Source organism: Aquarana catesbeiana, linkage group LG07, assembly GCF_042186555.1.
Source record: "Aquarana catesbeiana isolate 2022-GZ linkage group LG07, ASM4218655v1, whole genome shotgun sequence".
NCBI classification, from domain to species: domain Eukaryota; kingdom Metazoa; phylum Chordata; class Amphibia; order Anura; family Ranidae; genus Aquarana; species Aquarana catesbeiana.
In genome coordinates this window covers 341,392,313-341,410,144 of record NC_133330.1, presented here as the reverse complement: position 1 = coordinate 341,410,144, position 17,832 = coordinate 341,392,313, and the positions used below count along the sequence as shown (strand labels likewise).

General features: G+C 47.6%; 1 protein-coding gene across 2 annotated transcripts in view; it reads left to right on the top strand.

Moving 5' to 3' along the window:
* Nucleotides 1-5,301: 5,301 nt before the first annotated feature.
* Nucleotides 5,302-17,832, top strand: part of LOC141103876 (cytochrome P450 4B1-like) — a 55,515-nt gene continuing 42,984 nt past the window's right edge. Inside the window, exons 1-2 of one of the 2 annotated variants that reach the window (XM_073593934.1) lie at nucleotides 5,302-5,640; nucleotides 17,165-17,309. In XM_073593934.1, coding sequence (XP_073450035.1) covers nucleotides 5,455-5,640; nucleotides 17,165-17,309 — 331 coding nt within the window. In that variant the 5' untranslated portion in view covers nucleotides 5,302-5,454. Of the gene's footprint in view, nucleotides 5,728-17,164; nucleotides 17,310-17,832 lie in introns of both variants that reach the window. The other variant, XM_073593935.1, reaches the window with a different exon arrangement.

The window sequence follows — 17,832 nt, the reverse complement described above, 5'->3', positions numbered from 1 at the left end:
AAACTATTCAAACCCCGGAGATTTTACTGCTTGTTGGCAATGGCCTTATATAAAGCACATTGACATTTGTAGTTAGATCTCTAAGTGGCAAAGTAATGAAGATTATTCTGTACAAAAAGACCTCATCTTTATTTTTCCAATTGCTCATTTCAGCAACTAGAATTTCCAATTTTTTAGCTCTCCGCAGAGTGTCAGAGTAAGATATAAATATGTGTAAATATAAGTGATTTGTACTTTCAGGGTTTTAGATTGTTTAGTACTTTGGGTACTTTGGGTATCTTTTTGGGTATTAGATTGTTTAGTACTTTATATGCATCACTATTGTATTATTGGTTTTAGCGCTACATTTTTTGCACTTTCCTTTTTGAATATTTGTCACATTCCTGTGTAGCTGCTGTTTAGTTTGCTTTTTATTGGTTTGCGCAGTATTATTACACTTTCCATCAAATTGTAATGTCTAGACGACTGGGTCAGAGCAACTCCAAAACTGCAGCTCTTGTGGGATGTTCCCGACCTGCAGTGGTCAGGACCAACCAGAAGTGGTCCAAGGAAGGATAACTGACCAACCGGTGGCAGGGTCATGGATAGCCAAGGTTCACTGATAGAGGTGGGGAAGGGAGGCTCATTGATGGAGGTGGGGAGGGAAGGCTCATTGATGGAGGTGGGGAAGGAAGGCTCATCGATGAAGGTGGGGAGGGGGGAATGCTCATTGATGGAGGTGGGGAGGGAAGGCCCACTGATGGCGGTGGGGAGGGAAGGCTCATTGATGCAGTTGGGGAGGGAAGGCTCATTGATATAGGTGGGAGAGAAGGCTCATTGATGGCGGTGGGGAGGGAGGGCTCATTGACGGAGGTGGGGAGGGGAAGGCTCATTGATGGAAGTGGGGAAGGAGGGATGGCTCATTGATGGAGGTGAGGAGGGAAGGCTCATTGATGGAGGTGGGGAGGGAAGGCTCATTGATGGAGGTGAGGAGGGAAGGCTCAATGATGGAGTTGGGGAGGGAAGGCTCATTGATGGAGGTGGGGAGGGAAGGCTCAATGATGGAGGTGGGGAGGGAAAGCTCATTAATGGAGGTGGGGAGGGAAGGCTCATTGATGGAGGTGGGGAAGGAAGGCTCATCAATGGAGGTGGGGAGGGAAGGCTCATTGATGGAGGTGGGGAGGGAAGGCTCATCGATGAAGGTGGGGAGGGGGGAAGGCTCATTGATGGAGGTGGGGAGGGAAGGCCCACTGATGGCTGTGGGGAGGGAAGGCTCATTGATGGAGTTGGGGAGGGAAGGCTCATTGATATAGGTGGGAGAGAAGGCTCATTGATGGCGGTGGGGAGGGAGGGCTCATTGACGGAGGTGAGGAGGGAAGGCTCATTGATGGAGGTGGGGAAGGAGGGATGGCTCATTGATGGAGGTGAGGAGGGAAGGCTCATTGATGGAGGTGGGGAGGGAAGGCTCATTGATGGAGGAGGGGAGGGAAGGCTCATTGATGGAGGTGGGGAGGGAAGGCTCAATGATGGAGTTGGGGAGGGAAGGCTCATTGATGGAGGTGGGGAGGGAAGGCTCAATGATGGAGGTGGGGAGGGAAAGCTCATTAATGGAGGTGGGGAGGGAAGGCTCATTGATGGAGGTGGGGAAGGAAGGCTCATCAATGGAGGTGGGGAGGGAAGGCTCATTGATGGACAGACGTGCGGGAGGTAAGGCTCATTGATCTCATCTGACCACAGCACTTTCTCTCAATCCTTCTCTGAATCATTTAGATGTTCATTGGCAAACTTCAGAAGGACCTGTACATGTGCCTTCTTGGGGGGGGGGGGGGGGACCTTGCGGGCGCCGTGGGATTTCAATCCATGGCGACGTATTGTGTTACCAATGGTTTATTTGGTGACTGGAGTCCTAAAAGCGCCAGTTTTAAAAAAATTACAGTATTCATAATCGCCGATCTTGGCGTTTTGAATGCTTTTAAGTGCAAAGGAGGGATTTGCAGTCTTATAGACCCCAGATCCCTCCCTAATAATACCTGACACGTGCCTATTGCTGTCTCAAGAGACATTCTTTGTAAGAGCAAAAAAAGTGATACAATTTTTTTTTCATGGTATGACAGATACTCTTAGAACTGTATGGCTGGGGTATGACAGGTCCTCCTATCACTGTACAGTCATGGTATGACAAGTACTCTTAGAAATGTATGGCTGGGGTATGAAAGGGTCTCAAAGTACTGTACAGTCATGGTATAACAGGTCCTCCTAGCACTGTACAGTCATGGTATGACAGATCATCCTCGCATTGTACAGTAATGGTATGACAGGTAGTCTTAGAACTGTATAACTGAGGTATGATAGGTCTTCCTAGCACTGTACAGTCATGGTATTACAGGTCCTCCTAGCACTGCACTGTCATGGTATGACAGGTCCTCCTAGCACTGTACAGTCATGGTATGACAGGTACTCTTAGAACTGTATGACAGGTCCTCCTAGCACTGAACAATCATGGTATGACAGGTCCTCCTAGCACTGTACAGTCATGGTGTGACAGGTCCTCCTAGCACTGTACAGTCCTGGTGTGACAGGTCCTCCTAGCACTGTACAGTCATGGTATGACAGGTACCCTTAGAACTGTATGACAGGTCCTCCTAGCACTGAACAGTCATGGTATGACAGGTCCTCCTAGCACTGTACAGTCATGGTGTGACAGGTCCTCCTAGCACTGTACAGTCATGGTGTGACAGGTCCTCCTAGCACTGTACAGTCATGGTGTGACAGGTCCTCCTAGCACTGTACTGTCATGGTATGACAGGTCCTCCTAGCATTGTACAGTAATGGTATGACAGGTAGTCTTAGAACTGTATAACTGAGGTATGATAGGTCCTCCTAGCACTGTACAGTCATGGTATGACAGGTCCTCCTAGCACTGCACTGTCATGGTATGACAGGTCCACCTAGCACTGTACAGTCATGGTATGACAGGTACTCTTAGAACTGTATCACAGGTCCTCCTAGCACTGAACAGTCATGGTATGACAGGTCCTCCTAGCACTGAACAGTCATGGTATGACGGGTCCTCCTAGCACTGTACAGTCATTGTGTGACAGGTCCTCCTAGCACTGTACAGTCCTCGTGTGACAGGTCCTCCTAGCACTGTACAGTCATGGTATGACAGGTCCTCCTAGCACTGTACAGTCATGGTGTGACAGGTCCTCCTAGCACTGTACAGTCATGGTGTGACAGGTCCTCCTAGCACTGTACTGTCATGGTATGACAGTTCCTCCTAGCACTGTACAGTCATGGTATGACAGGTACTCTTAGAACTGTATGACAGGTCCTCCTAGCACTGAACAGTCATGGTATGACAGGTCCTCCTAGCACTGTACAGTCATGGTGTGACAGGTCCTCCTAGCACTGTACAGTCATGGTATGACAGGTACTCTTAGAACTGTATGACAGGTCATCCTAGCACTGAACAGTCATGGTATGACAGGTCCTCCTAGCACTGTACAGTCATGGTATGACAGGTCTTCCTAGCACTGTACAGTCATGGTATGACAGGTCTTCCTAGCACTGTACAGTCATGATGTGACAGGTCCTCCTAGCACTGTACAGACATGGTGTGACAGGTCCTCCTAGCACGGTACAGTCATGGTATGACAGGTCCTCCTAGCATTGTACAGTAATGGTATGACAGGTAGTCTTAGAACTGTATAACTGAGGTATGATAGGTCCTCCTAGCACTGTACAGTCATGGTATGACAGGTCCTCCTAGCACTGCACTGTCATGGTATGACAGGTCCTCCTAGCACTGCACAGTCATGGTATGACAGGTACTCTTAGAACTGTATGACAGGTCCTCCTAGCACTGAACAGTCATGGTATGACAGGTCCTCCTAGCACTGTACAGTCATTGTGTGACAGGTCCTCCTAGCACTGTACAGTCCTGGTGTGACAGGTCCTCCTAGCACTGTACAGTCATGGTATGACAGGTCCTCCTAGCACTGTACAGTCATGGTATGACAGGTACTCTTAGAACTGTATGACAGGTCCTCCTAGCACTGAACAGTCATGGTATGACAGGTCCTCCTAGCACTGTACAGTCATGGTGTGACAGGTCCTCCTAGCACTGTACAGTCATGGTGTGACAGGTCCTCTTAGCACTGTACTGTCATGGTATGACAGGTCCTCCTAGCACTGTACAGTCATGGTATGACAAGTACTCTTAGAACTGTATGACAGGTCCTCCTAGCACTGAACAGTCATGGTATGACAGGTCCTCCTAGCACTGTACAGTCATGGTATGACAGGTCCTCCTAGCACTGTACAGTCATGGTATGACAGGTACTCTTAGAACTGTATGACAGGTCATCCTAGCACTGAACAGTCATGGTATGACAGGTCCTCCTAGCACTGTACAGTCATGGTATGACAGGTCTTCCTAGCACTGTACAGTCATGATGTGACAGGTCCTCCTAGCACTGTACAGACATGGTGTGACAGGTCCTCCTAGCACGGTACAGTCATGGTGTGACAGGTCCTCCTAGCACGGTACAGTCATGGTATGACAGGTCCTCTTAGCACTGTACAGTCGTGGTGTGACAGGTCCTCCTAGCACTGTACAGTCATGGTGTGGCAGATCTTCCTAACACTGTACAGTCATGATGTGACAGGTCCTCCTAGCACTGTACAGACATGGTGTGACAGGTCCTCCTAGCACGGTACAGTCATGGTGTGACAGGTCCTCTTAGCACTGTACAGTCGTGGTGTGACAGGTCCTCCTAGCACTGTACAGTCATGGTGTGACAGGTCCTCTCAGCACTGTACAGTCATGGTGTGACAGGTCCTCCCAGCACTGTACAGTCATGGTGTGACAGGTCCTCCTAGCACTGTACAGTCATGGTGTGACAGGTCCTCTTAGCACGGTACAGTCATGGTGTGACAGGTCTTCCTAGCACTGTACAGTCATGGTGTGACAGGTCCTCTTAGCACTGTACAGTCATGGTGTGACAGGTCCTCTTAGCACTGTACAGTCATGGTGTGACAGGTCCTCTTAGCACTGTACAGTCATGGTGTGACAGGCATAGCTCCCAACTGTCCCTGATTTCGAGCTAAAATACTCCTATGATAAAAGTTATAGACTGATCCTTTCTTTGTAAGTGGGCAAACTTTCAAAATCTGCAGGGGATCAAATAATACATTTTCCCCGCTGTATACATTCTATACACCTGTATCCAGAGAAGTGGGGGATGGGCCATGTTTTGGGGCTCCCATCTGCTCTGTACAGTCAGCTCCAAGCAATGATATCTGCTGATATTTTCCACGTGACGAGCTGAGGGTTAAAGGTTGTTGGGAGGGGCTGGGATTTGTGTGGCAGATGTCGCTGTATGGCAGTGTCGCAGTACAGTCCAGAGGACACTGACACTCCTACATTCTATGATTATGGCTTTGCTGAGTGGAGAGGTGCTGTAAGCAGTCACCATGCTCCTGGCACTGTGGAAGGGTCTGCACTTTTCCTGGCTGTCAGTGCAAATTGTGGGGCTGCTGTGTGCTGGGCTGCTGCTGCTGAAAGCCACTTCCCTCCTCTACAGATGGAAGAAGCTGCGATCAGCTGTGAGGGACTTCCCGGGACCTCCCAGTCACTGGCTCTATGGCCATGTCAACCAGGTGAGGATGTCTGCTGTCATTGTATCTGGAGGGTGAGAAGGAGCTCAGACAGTCCATGCTTCAGGTGTCAGTTCTGGACTTATTAAGGTAGGTGCACCACACAGGTTATCTCTCCCAGAATAAATCTCCTACTGGATTGGGAAAAGTGGATGGAGATGTTTTATCATAGGCTCCAGGACAGCTAATGGTGGAGACATGTTGTCAAGGAAAAGACGGGGTATGACAGGTCCTCCTAGCATAGCTCCCAACTGTCCCTGATTTCGAGGGACTGTCCCTCATTTCGGAGCAAAGTCCCTCTGTCCCTCTTTCTCCCTCATTTGTCCCTCATTCTGGTCTGATCTCTATAGTTGTATATAAAATGCACTTTTTATCTTTCAAAAAGTGTTTCCCAGAGCTAAACATTTCATCCAAATTCTAAATTTCTGCATTTGTACACTTTAAAAGCCAATATAAATGAATAGTAGTGGTAAAAAAAACCCTTGTGGATTTAATTAACCTTTTTTTTTTGGTTAATTCTCCTTTAAGGGTGGCGTGACAGGGGGCGTGTCCTATGCCTTGCTAGTAGGTGTCCCTCATTCCCATCTCAAAATGTTGGGAGGTATGTGACAGGTACTCCTAGAACTGTACAGTAGGGTTGCCACCTGTACGGGTTTCTCCCGGACAGTCCGGTTTTTGAATGATGTGTTCGAGTTTTCATCTGCTCCAGACCCGGACACATCATTCAGACCGGACAGTACCGGGATAGACATGTCTACACGATCATCTGTTGCATGTCTCCCCTCCCCGCCGTCCCTGCAGCCTGTCTCACTCACACACACAGCAGAAGGAAGCTGCCTCCTCCTCCTCCTCCTCCTCCTCCTTCTCATTCAGCTCTGTATATACACACAGGAGGAGGGGGGAGCAGGAACACACACTGATATCAGATCTGTACAGAGTTTTCTATGCTTTGTAGATGGACAGGGAGGAGGGGGAGAGAGTGGCTGGGAAGGAGGAAACTAAAAGGATGTACATTTGGTGGAGTGATATAGGTGGTTACGTCGATATGTGTTGGGGGGGCGCTTTGGTATAAGAAAGGACATATACCAGACGCAGTGTGGTATGAATTTGAAACCTGACAGCCCCTTCCAGCACTAGCCCTCTCCCCCCCAGCACATATCCAACCCTCCCTTCCAGCACTAGCCCTCTCCCCCCCAGCACATATCCAACCCCCCCAGCACTAGCCCTCTCCCCCCCCCAGCACATATCCAACCCTCCCTTCCAGCACTAGCCCTCTCCCCCCCCAGCACATATCCAACCCTCCCTTCCAGCACTAGCCCTCTCCCCCACGGAACATATCCAACCCCCCAGCACTAGCCCCCCCCCTCCATCACATATCCAACCCCCCTTTCAGCGCTAGCCCTCTCCCCCAGAACATATCCAACCCCACCTTCCAGCACTAGTCCTCTCCCTCAAAGAGTGCCCCCCTGCACATATCCCCCCCCCCTCCAGCACTAGCCCTCTCCCTCCAGCACATATCCAGACCCCCCCATTTCCAGCACTGACCCTCTCCCCCCAGCACATATCCAACTTCTCACAGAGGGGATGATCATGGCATCTGGGACCCCCGAGAGATGGAGGACATTTGCCCTGGATGCCCACACTAGCTCCTGCTTGGCAAGTTAGTGGAGCCAAGTGCCAGAATTTGTTCCAGCACTGGGCTCCAAGACTCAGCAAAGATTCATGGGACGCTGGGATTTAGTTCAAATCTCAGGAAAGGCCCATTAAAACTGGAACAGTTGGGAGGTTTGGATGTGTATTAGAAGGGGGGAAAGGATTTGTGTTTGTGGGGGAAAAGTTTGTACGGGCAGGGGGGATTTAGGTGGGAGGATATGTGATGGAACTGGGGAGAGGACTTATGTAGGAGGGGCTTGGAGGAAAGAGGATTTATTTACGCTGGAGAGGATGAGGGGAGAGGAATTGTCCCAGGATGGGGAGCATGCTGTGCTGGAAGGGGGGATTTGGGGGAGAGAATGTGTACTGGGAGGAGGATTTATGCTTAGGGGGATGTTGGGGTGGGGTATTTGAGCTGGGATGGGGAGCTGTGTTGGGATAGGGATTTGTGAGTTGGAAGGAGATTTGTGCTGGGAAGGGGGATATTTTTTTTAGGGAGAGGTGTGTGCTAGAAGTGGGATTTTTTTTTTCGTGATTGGGGGGGGGGGGGGGGGGGGAGGAGAAAGATTTACACTGCTAGAGAGATTTTTATTTTTTTGGAGGGGGGGGGGGGGGGGGGGGGAGTGTTCTACTGGAATGGGAGGCTGTGCTGGGAGGTAGGATTTTGTGGTGGCAGAGGATTTATTCCGTGAGGGGTATTGGGGGAAGGAGGGTTTGTACAGGTTGGGGGAAGAGGATTTCTATTAGGAGGGGGGAATTGAGGGGGGCAGGGATAAGTGCTGGGATGGGGAAGAAGGTGGGGGCTAGGACTGGGGATTTTGGGGATAGTGGAGGAGGACTTGTGCTGAAGAAGGGGGAAGAGGATTAGTTTTTGAGGGGGGGTTGTTCTGGGAGGGGGAGAAATAATTTTTGTTGGTGGGGTGAGCATAAAGATTAGTGCTGGCTTTTTTATTTATTTTTTTGCAGAAAGAGGGAGTTTTGATATTTGATTAGAGGGTAACATGGAGGAGAGTATTGCTTGCGGGGGGGGGATTTTAGCTCTTCTTACTGCTACACTGTGTGTTACACACCCCTGACTTCTGTACTCTTTTTGTTTTGTACTCATGACTCCTACTATGCGTTCCACACTCCTGTCCCCTGCATTTTTCACAGTAAATATTGCTGACCCCTGTATTCCATGCATAACACTCACAATTCGGCCACACCCACTGCGCTACGCATTACTGTTCTCCTTGTGGCAACCAAGTGTCCCAAAAAATTTTTTTAAAAATGTTGTGCGCCACTAAAGTGTTCGGGTTTGGCTTGAAGAAAAGGTGGCAACCCTACTCCAACTGCATAGACAGTCCAAAATGTAGGCTATCCTATAGCCTCGTACACACGATCGGACTTTCGGACAACAAAACCATCGAATTTTGACCGAAGGGCGTTGGCTCCAACTTGTCTTGCATACATACAGTCACACAAATGTTGGCCAGCAATTACGAACATAGTGACGTACTTTGTGTTTTTTCAGCTCTTTAGCACCACCCTTTGGGCTCCTTCTGAAATTCCGTGTCAGTAGAAGTTTGGTGAGTGTTGATTCGCGCTTTCGTTTTCGCGTTTTTCATTTAGCGCTTTTCAGTTCGTTTCTGAACGGCCGTTCGTCAACCAGACATGTTTCGGAATCGGAGGAGTTAACATGTTATTTATTATTGGCCTTGGAGTTATTGCTTTGACATTATTTTTTGATTGAAAAATAATGATTTGATTTGATATATTTTCTATATTTTTGGATGCATAGAATGCACTGTTTAGTTAAGTTCTATTGGCAGATAGCATGTCTAATTTTATTTGTTTTCTTTTTTTAATGCACAATAAATAAATTGTGGAGAATAATACTTGGCTTTGTGTTTTACTCCAAATGACAGTTTGGGAGTCGGCAGTTACATTTACAAAAATACAATGTAAAATTGACAAGGGACACCAACATAGTTGTATCTTTGATATAAAAAACTATGGGATAATTGTGTTGTGGTAACTTGCCCAAAACAAATAAAATAAAGCATAATAATATTATTCTTGATATCACTAGAAAAAAAAGCCCTTGGAAAATTTGTTTGCAATAACTTCATCAGTATCACCAGCAAAGCAGCTTCATTATTATCCCATTAAAGAAGAAGAGAATTGTGCTCTGCATTTCCAGATTTCATCATTTGCCGCGTCATGAATGTTAATTCTCCATTATGATCGCCAGTTTACACGACCGACCGCTTCTGCTTCTGAGCATGCCTGTTTGTAATTTGGACTTTTTGTCCGACGGACTTGTGTACACACGCTCAGAAAATCCGACAACACAAATGTGTTGGCGGAAAATTTGAGAACCTGCCATCCAACATTTGTTGGCGGAAAGTCCGACAACAATTGTCCGATGGAGTGTACACACGGTCGGATTTTCCGCCAAACAGCCTGACATCCAACATTTCCCGTCGGAAAGTCCGATCGTGTGTACGCGGCATAAGGGTTATAGTTCACACCATTGCAGCGCAGGGCAGAAAAGTACAGCATGCTGCTTTTTCCCGCACCACAAACGCATCACAGTGCACATAGAAGCCCAAAGAAAGAAAGAAGAGGGAATTGACCTCACAGGATGAATGTAGATAGAAAAATGCACGTAAAAGGGGCATCAAACGCATGCAGAGGTACAAGGAAAAAAACACGCAGTTACTTGCAGTTTCTGGTCGAAAGAGGCCAAAAAACAACAAACAGTTCCCGGTGCTCACAGTCCCTATGAAGTAAAAGTCCAGCATTGGAATAGTGAAGTGGCAACTAAAAGGGAAAAGGCGATCCACTAAAAAGCAAAAAAAACCAAAGTAAGCGTCTTATTGCTTGCAGTACTTTGACTGGTAGAGGTGATGAAAGTCACTGTGGATGGATGGATGGATGGATGGATGGATGGATGGTACATGAAGTGGAGGTGATGAGAAGCTGCAGCTCCCAGGCACAGTGGATCGGGGGAAGGATCCGCAGTAATGTAGAAAAAAATTGGAATTGTCAGAGCGGAGGAGTAATGAAATTGAAGAGCACCCAGACCAGTGGCAGACCGTGCACTGTGGGAGCACAGGCGCCGCCCCACCCATCCATGCGCCCGGCCCCTTTCAGGATGCCGAACGCATGGATTCCTATGGCGGGAGGGGGTAATAGGCAATGGCCAGAGGCTCTAATAGGATTCAAAATTCAAAATAGGGTGGGCTTGGAGCGCAGAGAGTGCGCCCTGATCCCACCCAATTGTGTGACGATAGCAAATACATTTTCACTATTTTGACACTAACCTTCGCCCCCCGCCAATCAGGAGGAAGGGTGTCAGACCTGTTTCCTGATTGGCCAAAGCGCCAGGCCAACCTGTTGGATGCCTGGCGATTAAGAAGAGGAGCAGAGGACTCGGAGACACATGCTGGAGCCTGGAGCGGTGGTCGCGGTAAGTGTCAGAGCCACGGGGGAGGGGGGGGGTTGGATTGTGCAGCCAGAGCCTTGAGCCCCATGGGCACAGTGGCTGCATATGATGGTCTCAAGTGGCTGCATTTGATGGCGTTTGATGGGCACAGTGGCTGCGTTTGATGGGCACAAGTGGCTGCATTTGATGGGCACAAGTGGCTGCATTTGATGGGCACAAGTGGCTGCATTTGATCGGCACAGTGGCTGCGTTTGATGGGCACAAGTGGCTGCATTTGATGGGCACAAGTGGCTGCATTTGATGGGCACAGTGGCTGCATTTGATGGGCACAGTGGCTGCGTTTGATGGCGTTTGATGGGCACAGTGGCTGCGTTTGATGGGCACAAGTGGCTGCATTTGATGGGCACAAGTGGCTGCATTTGATGGGCACAGTGGCTGCGTTTGATGGCGTTTGATGGGCACAGTGGCTGCGTTTGATGGGCACAAGTGGCTGCATTTGATGGGCACAAGTGGCTGCATTTGATGGGCACAAGTGGCTGCATTTGATGGGCACAGTGGCTGCGTTTGATGGCATTTGATGGGCACAGTGGCTGCATTTGATGGGCACAAGTGGCTGCATTTGATGGGCACAAGTGGCTGCATTTGATGGGCACAGTGGCTGCCTTTGACGGGCACAAGTGGCTGCGTTTGATGGGCACAGTGGCTGCGTTTGATGGGCACAGTGGCTGCATTTGATGGACACAATGGCTGCCTTTGATGGGCACAGTGAGGCTGCAATTGAGGGGGTTCAGTATTTTTCAGTTAGTTTGCACCCTCCCAAAAATTTTGAGCACCAGCCGCCACTGATCCAGACTTTCATACAAACAGAAGATGTGCATCCTGAGCGCAGAGGGAGATCTCCTGCAAAAAAAAAAATAAAAGGAAAGCCGGTAGCCGCTGGGCCCGACGCAAACATGGAGGACGGCTGCAGACGCCGCTGTTTGCTGTTGTTTGTGGCGGCCCTCTTGTGTTTCGGCTGCCGGCTTTCCTTATATTTTTTTGCACGAGATCTCCCTCTGGCACTCCGGAAGACAAACGACCTTCTTAGGGGAACAGAACATCAATAACCCAGACAGGAGTATGCAGGCCTTATCTAATAATGCACCTCAGGGAAGCTCACTCTAATAGAAAACAAAGCAGAAAAGAAGGCGCTTCCAAGTGCAGTACTAAAAGGCTTTCATTACCCAAAGCAGTTATAGCGTTTGTTAACCCAAAAAAAAAAAAAATTGAGATTCTGGCCCCTTAAAGCAGATTACACAGCACAGCGCTTGTGCTATGTAATCTGCCCCCCTCTAAAGTGTAAAAGAAACCCCCCTAAACCTACCACTTCCTGTATGCCCAGTCTAAACAGACCACGATAACTAGGGCAGCTCCTCCCTGATCACCGTGGTCTAAGTGCCTCCCTCTGTGATAGGTTCCCTGCTCTCTGCTCTCCCCCCCTCACCCCCTTCCTTCCTCCCTGTCAGCGCCCTCTCTGTCTGTCTCCGGCCCCTGATCCCAGACCCAATATCATTTATAAAGATATTAAAAAGTAAGGGTCCCAGCACTGAACCTTGGGGTACACCACTGATAACCCTAGACCATTCAGAGTAAGGCTACTTTCACACTGAGGGCGCTTTACAGGCGTTCTAGCACTAAAAATAGCACCTGCATAGCGCCTGTAAAGCGCCTCTCCTGTCACTCCAGCGTGAAAGCCCGAGTGCTTTCACACTGGAGCGGTGCACTTGCGGGACATTAAAAAAAGTCCCCCAAGCCGTATCTTTGGGGCGGTTTAGGAGCACCGTATACACGGCTCCTAAAACGCCCCTGCCCATTGAAATGAATGGGCACCACTGCTGATGCCCCTGCAAAGCGCTTTGGCAGCGGCGCTTTTTCGGGTGCTATTAACCCCTTCTTCGGCCGCTAGCGGGGGTTAAAAGCGCCCTGCTAATGGGCAAAAAGCGCCGCTAAAATGGCGGTAAAGTGTCGCTAAAACTAGCGGCGCTTTACCGCCGTCGTTCTCACTGCCCCAGTGTGAAAGTGCCCTCAGACTCATTAACCACTACTCTCTTCGATCTTTTAGCCAGTTTTCTATCCATTTACAAACTGATATTTCCAAGCCTGTAGACTTTACCTTACACATGAGCCGTGTGTGGCAAACTGTGTCGAACGCTTTTGCAAAATCCAAGTATACCACATCCACAGCCACCCCTCTGTCCAAGTATATGAAGTCCACAGCCACCCCTCTGTCCAAGTATATGAAGTCCACAGCCACCCCTCTGTCCAAGTATACCACATCCACAGCCACCCCTCTGTCCAAGTATATGAAGTCCACAGCCACCCCTCTGTCCAAGTATACCACATCCACAGCCACCCCTCTGTCCAAGTATACCACGTCCACAGCCACCCCTCTGTCCAAGTATATGAAGTCCACAGCCACCCCTCTGTCCAAGTATACCACAGCCACACCTCTGTCCAAGTATACTACGTCCACAGCCACCCCTCTGTCCAAGTATACGAAGTCCACAGCCACCCCTCTGTCCAAGTATACCACGTCCACAGCCACCCCTCTGTCCAAGTATACGAAGTCCACAGCCACCCCTCTGTCCAAGTATACCACGTCCACAGCCACCCCTCTATCCAAGTATACCATATCCACAGCCACCCCTCTGTCCAAGTATACCACGTCCACAGCCACCCCTCTGTCCAAATATACCACGTCCACAGCCACCCCTCTGTCCAAGTATACGAAGTCCACAGCCACCCCTCTGTCCAAGTATACCACATCCACAGCCACCCCTCTGTCCAAGTATACCACGTCCACAGCCACCCCTCTGTCCAAGTATATGAAGTGCACAGCCACCCCTCTGTCCAAGTATACCACGTCCACAGCCACCCCTCTGTCCAAGTATACGAAGTCCACAGCCACCCCTCTGTCCAAGTATACGAAGTCCACAGCCACCCCTCTGTCCAAGTATACCACGTCCACAGCCACCCCTCTGTCCAAGTATACGAAGTCCACAGCCACACCTCTGTCCAAGTATACCACGTCCACCGCCACCCCTCTGTCCAAGTATATCACGTCCACAGCCACCCCTCTGTCCAAGTATACGAAGTCCACAGCCACCTCTCTGTCCAAGTATACGAAGTCCACAGCCACCCCTCTGTCCAAGTATACCACGTCCACAGCCACCCCTCTGTCCAAGTATACGAAGTCCACAGCCACACCTCTGTCCAAGTATACCACGTCCACCGCCACCCCTCTGTCCAAGTATATCACGTCCACAGCCACCCCTCTGTCCAAGTATACGAAGTCCACAGCCACCCCTCTGTCCAAGTATACGAAGTCCACAGCCACCCCTCTGTCCAAGTATACGAAGTCCACAGCCACCCCTCTGTCCAAGTATACGAAGTCCACAGCCACCCCTCTGTCCAAGTATACCACGTCCACAGCCACCCCTCTGTCCAAGGTTTTACTTACCTCCTCATAAAAAGAAGAAGTGCCTTTCTTTGGCTTGAATGAGCCTGGGAAAAGCTTCATCATGTATACTGACCATAAGAATCTCAAATATATTACAACAACAAAACGTTTTAACCCTGTCCAGGCTGGGGTGTTGGTCTCTGTTCAGTTGCTTTGACCTCCAAATCACTTACAGACCCTTGTCCAAAAAAACTCTCCAGTTAACCAACTAGCATCTTTGCTTATACAGGACATTTTGTGGGTTACATGGTATTTCTTTGGATGTTATATCTGATTGGGGTTCACAGTTTGTCTCCAAGTTTTGGCACGCTTTCTGCTCTCTGCTGGGGTTTTCCACTTTTCTTTTCTTCTATCAACCCCCCTATCAAATGGGCAGAATGAAAAGAGCAATGAGCCTCTACAGCTTTTTATTTGATGCTCTGTATCAGAAAACCAATTAGACTGGACTTTCCTTTTGTTGTGGGCCAAATTCACTCATAAGGGTCACCCTCATTCTTGTTCTGAGATGTCACACTTCGTTCTTTCGTGTCTATGGTTATCATCTGAAGCTCTGTTCATTTTCCAACCTGTCATGCTGTGTCCCTGGCACCACATCAGTAGTCCGAAACACCAAGTTTGGAGAACAGACCATGATTATCTGACTCCCGCCATGCTCCCAGAAAACATCTGCTGATACTCCTTATCGACCATCTCCTGTATTCCTTGGTGGCTCTCAACCAAAAACATCTCCCTCAAATTCTCTCAAATCTCCCGCCTTCCCAGAAACTGACCTTGAGGTTTATCGGCTTGTACCAGATTATTTAGAAGATATTCCCCGCTTCTTTCTGTCTCAGGCTATTTACCTCCTTTAATATACCCAACAGGTCACCTAGCTGAAGCCTGTGTGTCCTCAGACTACTGTGGCCTCCAGATCTCATGTACTTGTGGACACATAAGAAGAATATGAGGTACAAAAGATCATGGATTCCAGAAGGGTCAGAAATTGCCTTCAGTACCTCATGCCCTGGTTTCGGCTATGGTCCTGAAGAATGCTCCCAAGTCGCAGTAGATTTCTCACGTCTCATCCATAGAAACCTGCTCCAATGGCCCTCCTCAATGGGGTGTAATGTTAGGCACCCTTGCCTCTGCCAAAGGATGGTGTATGTGTATATCTGGTCTGATATGTGATGTTGGATGGTGTATGTGTATATCTGGTCTGATATGTGATGTTGGATGGTGTATGTGTATATCTGGTCTGATATGTGATGTTGGATGGTGTATGTGTATATCGGGTCTGATACGTGATGTTGGATGGTGTATGTGTATATCTGGTCTGATATGTGATGTTGGATGGTGTATGTGTATATCGGGTCTGATACGTGATGTTGGATGGTGTATGTGTATATCTGGTCTGATATGTGATGTTGGATGGTGTATGTGTACTAGACATGTGCACACGGAAATATTTCGTTTTAGAATTTCGTTTTTGTCTGAAAAATAAATTTATTTAGTTACTCCCAAAATTCGTTTTTATTTATTTTGTTTCATTAAAAAATGCATTCGTCGGAAAATCCAAAATAATTAAGGTTGAATCTGTCATTGAAGGCTAATGGTGTCTATCGAATGTTCTAAGAAGATTCGATGGAGCAGCTAAACTGTACAACGCCGCGATCGTACATTTCCGGTCGAATGTCCCGCCTACAAGCTATAGTAGAATTCTAATGTTGTATGACACTAGTGATAATTATATTTTTTTTTAATTATTATTACTAGTCAACCAACACTAGAATTCTTCTATAGCCTATGGGTGGAGCATATGACCAGAAATGTCCGCTCGCGGTGACTGCTTCGTCGAATCGTCATGTCGAATGTTTTCTCTCTATATCGAATAATCTTGGACTAATAGAGTTAGGTTAGGCACATTCAACCTTTTTTGCTATTGTCTCTATAATGTCGAATCTTTTCTCTCTATGTAGAATAATCTTGAACTAATAGAGCTAAGGTTAGGCACATTTGATCACAGATTCGATGGACACAGATCGCTATTGTCACCGTCATGTCGAATCTTCTGTCTGTATCAAATTGTCACAACGAAAACGAAAATAAAGCATTTATTTATGTTGGATCTTTCGGTTTTCGGATTCTGCACGTTCGTTATCGTTTGTTATAATGATAACGAAAATACCCAAAATTCAGACGAAAATGCATTCGGACGAAAACGAATGCACATGTCTAATGTGTACATCGGGTCTGATAAGTGATGTTGAATGGTGTATGTGTATATCTAGTATAAGTGATGTTGGATGATGTATTTGTATATCTGGTCTGATAAGTGATGTTGGATGATGTATTTGTATATCTGGTCTGATAAGTGATGTTGGATGGTTTATGTTGGATGGTGTATGTGTACATCTGATCTGATAAGTGATGTTGCATGGTTTATGTGTACATCGGGTCTGATAAGTGATGTTGGATGGTTTATGTTGGATGGTGTATGTGTATATCGGGTCTGATAAGTGATGTTGGATGGTTTATGTTGGATGGTGTATGTGTATATCTGGTCTGATAAGTGATGTTGGATGGTGTATGTGTACATTGAGTTTGATAAATGTTCTCTACTCTACGTCTACTCTGGATTTGCAGCAATATATTATTGGCAGATGAGGTTCGACATCTTGTATTCTGGTGACATTCCTCCTCTAGGTTTCCATAACTAACAAGATGAGGGTCACATAAAACAAGGACCTCGTGTCTCTGGGAGTCCAGCAGATGTTGGGGGGGTCCGATGCCTGTGATTATACGGTGTTCTTAGTTTAAACATGGGAATGTTTTAGTATTTTAATATAATTCTTATTTATGTATTGGATATGTCTTTGTGATGTGTTGTTTTAGGTTTTTTTGTTTATTGTTTATTATTTTACAATGTCCATAAATTCTATCTATCTATCATCTCTCTATCTTTACAGTTCCGCAGGGATGGATTTGATCTGGACCGGTTGATGGTTTGGGTGAAGAAATATCCCAACGCCTTCCCTTTGTGGATTGGAAAGTTTGTGACGAGTCTGATCATCACTAACCCGGAGTATGCCAAAGCGGTGTTTGGGCGATCAGGTGGGAACCAAGAAAATACTGTATTTGAAATAAGAACTCACTGTGGTCTTCCCTCTTTGAGGCTTTCAGATGAAATTTAGGATCCAACCAGATTCCACCAGCCAGTAGGGTTTTGTTCTTTGGAATTTGATAAATTGGGGTGATTGTATCCTCTACAAGGAGGATGATTGGGTGTCCTCAGTATCAATAACCATCAGATGTGGGCCATACATGGAATTGTCAGACCATTTCTACCACATCACAGTCTTAGTAATGACCAAATCAATGTCCTGTCGCCAATCACTGGTTTTCTGTCACCTGATTGGCTGTTTATTGGATTTAAAAACTAGCTGAAATGTGCATCATTGGAGGAACCCATAGAGACATAAAGATGTACAGTATATACCAGATACTGTACATAGACAGATCTGTAGAGACAAATATACCAGATACTGTATATAGAGCGATGGTAAGTGGGGAAGAACAATGGTAAGTGTGCAGATGAAGGCAGTTCCAGCCACTCTATGGGGAGAGAGTTGGAGCA